At 39.4% G+C, this 7,956-nt stretch overlaps 1 protein-coding gene across 1 annotated transcript; it reads right to left on the bottom strand.

Annotated features, from left to right (window-relative positions):
• On the bottom strand, positions 1 to 6,776 carry shisa3 (shisa family member 3). Its single transcript, XM_057849420.1, has 2 exons — positions 6,283 to 6,776; positions 1 to 2,494 (listed from the first exon to the last, which is right to left on the bottom strand). Exons 1-2 carry the CDS (start codon positions 6,554 to 6,556, stop codon positions 1,932 to 1,934), a joined length of 837 nt encoding a protein of 278 aa, XP_057705403.1. The 5' UTR covers positions 6,557 to 6,776; the 3' UTR covers positions 1 to 1,931.
• Between the last annotated feature and the right edge of the window lie 1,180 nt (positions 6,777 to 7,956).

Genomic DNA, 7,956 nt, shown 5'->3' with positions numbered 1-7,956 from the left:
TGTATAAGGTTTTACATTTTGAGGGCTCCACACATACGTATGTATTTTTTTTTTTTTTTGGTCCAATATGGCTCTTACAACATTTTGGGTTGCCGTTCCCTTGTCTATCACCATCACTGTCACTAATGTCCTGCACGAATGCTATTTTTAGACGGTGACAACACAATCTTAAACCAGGAGTGGGTGAAAATATGCGCCTTCGCATACAACCCATGTTGTTACTGCTTGATTTCTGCCGGTAGTCTTTCAAAAAAGAACATGCTGAGTAAACGCTGCTGTTATGGAACTTGTAGAAACGACTCTCGACATTGCGACATATGAAGGATGTTTTCCTCATATGTTTCCCGAAGCCAAAAACTCGGAGGAAAAAATGTGAACAATGGATCAACTTGTGCGGACGTCCAAAAGACCAGTTTAAAGCCAGCAACGTGAAGCCATTCACTTTCATAGCAGTAAATATTTTGTTTGTGGCCATGGTCCTACAGATGACAATGCTGATCCACTGCCTGCTCTGAAGAGGTAAGCCATTTTGATATTTTTACTTATTTTTTAGCGTGGCGTTTTGCCGTGCTGCTTGTCTGACAATGAATGGCCTTAAAAAAGTTAAAATGGTATCTGACTGCTACTGTTGTTACCTTTTCTGTTGTTAAAAAAAACAAAAACAGAATATTAAGGGGGAAGTTTAAATAAATCTTTCAGGGTGTCCCCTGCCTACTGCCCCGAGTTAGCTGGGTTAGGCTCCAGCACCTCCGCGACCCTCGTGAGGAAAAGCGGCATGGAAAATGAATGAATGAATAAAACTAAGATTTGTTATTAATGAAAAATTAAAACTGTTGACTGTCACTGAGTAGCATTTGCGATCGCGATGCAAAAATAGCAATATAAATTACCCCCAAAACCGGTCAGAGATGTAAGACAACCAGAGGATTATAATGTCAGTGGCGTAAGGCAATGCACACAAGAAAAAGGTGTCGAGAAAAAAGCTACCTCTGGATCTTTTTCATCCTTCGACACTCAAGCCATCTCTTTAACTGAACATTTGTATGTTCTTCCACATCTTTATCAGTGAATTGGCACCAGCGACATCCTTTTCGGACAGAATTGGTAGGTTTAGCTCAGTAAAACTCTCGTTCGGACAATATTTACATGCATTTAGCATTAGGGACAAACATGAGCTTGACCCGCCTAGCAACAGTTGCTAACGTCATGAGTGTTAACGGACAAAAGTGACGTGTTACGTGCGGTACGTCATTGCAACTAAAGAGTTAATGTGTTTATAATTGCCTACAGATGCCACAAGATGGCAGCAAAACAGCTACTTTTATATTAGACACGCTCTGTTCTGAACTCAGATGACTGGCAATAAAGTTTTTCAAAGATCATAATAAGGTAGGGTTCTCCAAAATTCTACAAATAAGTATTCATTTGTAAGCATCAAAACACAAATATGTGGGGGGACACTATATCCTTAAATAAAAAAATGTAAAGAAAAAAAAAAAAAAAAACACCAAAAAAATCCATGTAGAGTTATCATATCCGATGACACAATCATAGGAGTGCTTTTATTTGGTCCAAATAAAGCTAGCTAGCCTATTGGTTTAGTTTGTTTACTGGCATACCAGTGCTTTTGAAAGGTTACATCATAATTTCTTGTAAATGTTGCAACAGCAATTTAAGAACCACTGCATTAAAACTTCTAGGAGGATTGCAAAAATTGAAAAATATGGAATATCCTGGTTCATATTTTTTTCTAAAGTAGCCCATTTTCGAAATTTGCCAAGGTTATTTGTTTATTGTTAAAATAACAGTCAGTACAAAATAGTCATGGTAGTTATGTACATAATAGAATACAAAAAGTGCATAGGTGGCTCATCCTGGAAGTTTGGCCTGGTTGGCCTCTCCAAACAAATCTATTCTGCTGGCAGTACTTGTCAACTCTGACCAAAATCGGAGAAGGCCTTAGGCGAACCAAACGCATCGGGCTGCATGGGGAAAAAGTATTGCTGGGGCAGGAGGAAAGCGGCGCCCTGCGAGGGCTGTTGGATGGGCAGCTGAGCGTGAGCGTGAGCGTGAGCGTGCTGGAGACCCCCCGATGCCACGGGAGACGTGTAGGGTGGCGGCAGAGGCGGCGGAAGAGTCTGACGGCTTGGCACAGGAGCGGACATCGGCGCGGACACGGTGGCCGACACTGGGCAGCTGTGCTGCTGTTGCCCCCCAATTGAGAACCTGCGAACGGAGCCGCCGCCTCCCACCGAGCTGGAGCTGGTGGTGGCCGTGCTAGACTGTCTGGACGGGGCGCGGAGACTGGGAGGCGCTGCTGTGAGGATCATGGGAATGGTCTCTCCCTGGCAGCTACGCAGCGAGAAGCGGATGGGCTGCTGGGCAGGCTGCTTGGGCCTCAGGCAGGTGCAGCAGTAGACGGCCACCAGGGAGCCCACTACTACGAAGGCCACGAACATGCTGCCCACCATAAGGAAGGGCATGTAGACGGGCTCTAAGAACAAACACAAAGACCATATGTCACAATTGAGTCTACACGTTAGTCGCGCATTCACTTTTTAGAAATGATGATAATAATGATCAGTTCCAATTAGTGGAAAGTTTTTCAAGACGAACAACTTCCGATTCTCGAGAAAATATCTGGACTCGATCAAAGCTGCAGAAACACGAAACCACCAAAGTCTTAAGATGAAACCTGATGATTGTAGTTCCTATTTAGCAACAGGGTGCAATTTTCCATCAGTCTTGAAACTGAAATGACTTTTACCCCCAAGTCAAAGGAAAACAAACATAGCACAAGCGGTACCAATCAATTAACTTCAATTTAACACCACTAATGTTTCATCTCTATTCCTGCACAGGTTGACATTCTCAAACAAAACAAACAGCTCAAGTTACAATTCTCCGAGTGTGCGCACGTTCTGGGAGGAAATCACAAGAGTGTTTATTTATTTTGCTAGAGAATTTTTAAAAAAGGAAATCGTGTGAGATCACTTGGAGGCCATTCTGTACACACGCACGCCCGTGGCTGCATGAGCCGTTTGGGGAAATTTGAAACGGATAAAGCTCTCAAGAGGACCACTGTTAACTTTTCACAAGCCACAATGACTTCATGTAACACTTTGAAATGTTTAAAGTGGGCCAGAAGGGTGACTTCACAATGACGAAGTTGTGCCTTGGACCCTAACTCTCATGTCATCTCACTGAAAGGCAGTGGAAGTTTAAAGCAGCTTCTATATTAGTCATTGGGTCAGCTTTAAAATTCAACACTATGAAGTGTATTTTCACCATAAAAACAAACAAATGTTAAAATTCCTAAAAAGGCAATCTTAATGTGATTGGGAGCATTTGGCAACAATTAGATATCTGACCAGTATTGCCATTATTGATTCTTACATACAACTCATTCGCTGCAATTGATGGCTTTAGTTGTCAAATACATTTTAACAAGGAAGGATAGCAGTGAATGATAACTGCCAGTGGAGCTGGTCTAGTACAAGTGAGTACTAGTACACAGTACAGTTGTACCTTGACATATAAACTCATCGACATACAATGTAAAATGTGACTCGTCATCTTTCTCGACATACGACCACATGCTCGAAATACGACGATTTACGAAAGTGTCGCAATTACATTGTTTTCCTGCAAGATGGCAGCACGTCGAATTTTCTTGTAAAATAATCATCAGAGGTGGGTAGTAACGCTTTACATTTACTCTTGTTACATTTACTTGAGTAACGTATTGGGGAAAAAATTACTTCTAAGAGTAGTTTCACTAACCCATACTTTTACTTGAGTAGATTTGTGAAGAAACGCTACTTTTACTCAGCTACTTTGGGCTACACTAGTCGTTACATTTTTGCTCTTTATTCTACATATTAGATTTTACCTTTTTTTTTTTTTTTTTTTTTTTTTATTAATTTTTTTTGCCAGATGCCAACAGCAGCTCAACCAGTTTCACCAATGAGACACCGCAATAATAATCACATGACTCCATTATAACTATTAGACTCAAGCTCGCCGTTCTATGATCACGGCAGCCTGTTGAATCACACTGCGTCTTTAAAGCACTGTAAAGAAATTAAGTATTTGACATAGAAAGCCGCCAACAGCATGGATTTTAATCTCTCTGTTTTTATTTGGCATTGACTGACCACAGAAAACCGGAGAAATAATCCTTTTAGTTTCATAATAGGAAATATGATTTCTCCATGATAGGGCACTCATGCTCTTTGGATGAATAATGCTTAATTTCTGTAGATTTTCTTCTCTAGCCGGAATTGAATGTTTTTTTGTTGTGGGATTTTTTTAGCTTATTATGTAATATGTTATAGTACAGTATAAGAATAACAGTTCATATAGATAACGTGCTGAGAAAAAAACTACCATTGTTAAAAAAAATTTTTTTAAAAATCAAACATCTTAAGCAATTTCAGTGGGACCTCTACATACAAAGTTAATTTATTCTAGGACCATGTTTGTAAATTGAAATTTGGATTCTAATGGATTTTCCCATAAGAATACATTATAATTCCATTAATTCGTTCCACAGCCCGAAAACCTATACTAAATCCTTAATAAATATTGCTGGTACCATTGCAAATAGCAATTACACAGAGCAAAACAAATAAATTATGAATAAAAAAAATCGGAATAATAATAATAAAAAATAATAATACCTGTAATAACGTAACGAATCGGGTTCTAATGTGGCCGATGTATTTTTGCGTGGCGTACCTGAACGCACCGTGTGGCTGACGTGTCAGAGTGAGAGAGGACTTTTTACTCTCACTTTTCTGTTGTAGGGTTCAGCTGTGGTGGACAGTAGGCAGGTTGTGTTGCGCAATTTCTGAAATAAATTATTAAAAACCTGACGAAGCTGGCAATTTTTTGGCGATGTTACAATCATAATAATTGTCACCTTAACTTATAAAGACTGGCGAACGGCTGTTGGAGGAGGAACTCCGAGATCGTAGACATTCTATGGCCATATTGTCAAACCAGTTCACGAACGGCTCACCTTATCCTCTTCTACCTACACACCTGCTGTCTCCTCCGAACTCCATTCGCCAATGAGTTAAGGTTAAAATCACATTTTCGTTTCCGATTTATTTACAATTTATTTGTTTTGCTATGTGGACTTGCTATATGTAATTGTACCTGCAGTATTTATTAAAGATTTAGCGTAGGTTTTTTGGCTGTGGAATGAATTATTAATGTATTATTATGGGGAAATCCCTCTTGACATAGGACCATTTCGAGATACAAACCAGGTCCTGGAACGAATTAAAGTTTCATGTCGAGGTACCACTGTACTCATTTTTTGTTTAATCCAAGTTGAATAAACAAAGGCAAAGTTTGATGGAAATTTAAAAACTAAAAATATTCTTCAAACTACATAAAAAACGTACCTAAAATTGGGCCCTAAACTGCTGTGTATTATTATTTTTTTAATGTCAAATTGAAGTCAATTTGGGATTGAATTCAAGGGGAAAACATGCGTCAGATACTAACAAACCGAGTTAAAGTGACTTTAAAGTGTCACTATTGTTAGGTAAGTAGGTTTATTTGTAGCTAGACTTGTGTGGTCAGCACTATAGGGTCCACATGCCGTAAATTGCATAATGCTGACATGTCCTGTTTGATATTTTGTATTGTTTTCAATTTATGCTGACAATATCTCAACACAAAATCTATTTTTCAGTAATTAGACCCAACTTAGTCCAAAATGACCGGGGCCAATTTTGAAAAATCAGATTTAGACAAAAAATATAATCATACATAACGTACGTAAACATGTCACTTAAAAAGGATGTGAGGTAATACGTAAGTGAAGCTGATGCTCCAATAGGTCATGTATATAGAGTATTTAATTACCAATTAAATTCCTATGGAAATGAAGAGGATGTCACACAATTTTAAATTTGATTTCGATTTGATACCAATTCAACAAGTTTTGTATCAATGTGACTTTTTAGCCGCCTTTTTATCTCAATGTGTCTATAAGAAAATCCAACTGGAAATCTAATGACTCTAAATATTCTTAAATACAAGTAAATAATATGTAATAATTATATAATAATAATACTATATAAAATGCAACTCACTGTCCCTGAAAGGGTTAAAAGCAGCCAAATTGTTTAGATTGTAAGCCTTTTTGTTTTTTGTTGGCCTGAAATGGCCCACGGGCCGTCGGCTTCCCACCCGTACCGACCCATGGAAGTTGTCCCGTCGCACACGGAGCGGGTTCACGCACGTCGTCCCCCAGTGGATACGTACGCGCCGCATACTCGGTGTTGTCGGCGGCCGGCCGGTCGTTGGTGCAGCCGTCCTGCTCCAGGCGCGCGTCCACGGCGGCGCAGCAGTAGCGGAGCGCGCACGAACCACAGCACACGGTGGCGTCGCTCGTATCGAAGTCCTCCGGGCACTGGAAGCCGTCGTGGTAGTTGCCGCTGGCGTCCAGCCAGCCGTGGCAGTACTCCCCCTGCGCGTCCGAGATCTGCAGATTCCAAGTGAGGTATCCGAGCAGGAGGCAGCTCAGCAGGCGCACCATCCCGGCTGATGGAGATGGCTTGGTTCCAAACTCCTCCAAACTTTTGATCAAGTCATCTCAAGTCCGTCCGATGAGCGCCGATGGTCCGATGAGCGCTGATTCCATCGAAAGTGGCCGACTGAATGGCGAAAAGGAATCACTCGGAGGGGAGTTTCGTCCCGGTTGCATTCATTCCTTCTTGCACCCCATGAGCTCCGCCACTTGTGAGCTCGACTCTAGTCGGATCCGACGCGCGGCCCGCCCTCCCCGCATCACGTTTTGTTGCCCGACCATGACGTCATTTCCCAGCGCAAGCACGTTTCGAGCGACGCCCTCAGGAAAAGTAAAGATTTTACCTTCGCACGGCAAATCATGAAGGGATGCGTGTAGGAATAGGAGCTATAAGATAGATGTCATGTTTTATTGGACTGCTTTTGAAACCTTTCATGATTCTACTGACCCCTATAATTTTAATTTAAAACACATTGTTTGTTACTACACGTACCCCAGAGATAATAGCTTTGAATATTTAATACTTTTTAATTGTTTTTTTTTTTAAATAATTCTTTATACTGTGTTTTATTCACAAACAAAAGTTCGCTAAGAAACTTTATATTTGCATTCTTTCAATCAGAAATGAATTATACACTGAAATCAAAATCAAATATATTGCTTTTCCCCTGAAGCCTCTGGTTAAAATTTCTATATTATTTTTTACATGTTAAACTGTATATATATGTGTGTGTTGTTGTTGTTGTTGTTTTTTTTTTGTTATCATTGTCCTTTATTTTGCAAGGATAATGTCACCGTGTTGATTGCATCTGTATGTGTCAACTTTTTTTTCTAACTGTTTTGTGAAGCAGATGTTTTGCATGCACATAAATTCGAATCTCAAAAAATGTCATGTTTTACAAAAATGATTAAAATTGTTAGTGTACATATGGTTTGCTTAAAAAAAAAATGGGGGGGGGAAATACTAGCGACTGTTTTCGGTAATCTAAGAAATCTTAGATATCATCAGTTATTATTACATAGGTTATACCATTAATCATGTATTCCTTCTAGATACATATATAAACTAATAAAGTGTTAATAAACAAATTAATTATAAAATAATAAAACCAAATAGTTTGATTATGGCCCCAACAACACTGTAATTTTTTTTAAATTATTTTTTTTTATTCATTAACTACTTGCCTGCCACTCACAATCCATAAAATCCTTTAATGCAAGAATTACAATTTTTTTGTAAACCTTACAAGACACTCATTCAACTCATTGGTGGCGCTCGACTTCCAATTTATTTTGACTGGGAGGGGCAAATTAACGTTCAACTATAAAGTCACCGGTGTAAGAATAATTTGTGACATATTTTTCACTTTGGTGTACTAATTCCAATAGCAGATAGATTTTTGAGTGAA

Source organism: Corythoichthys intestinalis, chromosome 11 (assembly GCF_030265065.1).
Source record: "Corythoichthys intestinalis isolate RoL2023-P3 chromosome 11, ASM3026506v1, whole genome shotgun sequence".
Classification (NCBI taxonomy): Eukaryota; Metazoa; Chordata; class Actinopteri; order Syngnathiformes; family Syngnathidae; genus Corythoichthys; species Corythoichthys intestinalis.
This window is presented reverse-complemented; position numbering and strand designations above follow the sequence as displayed.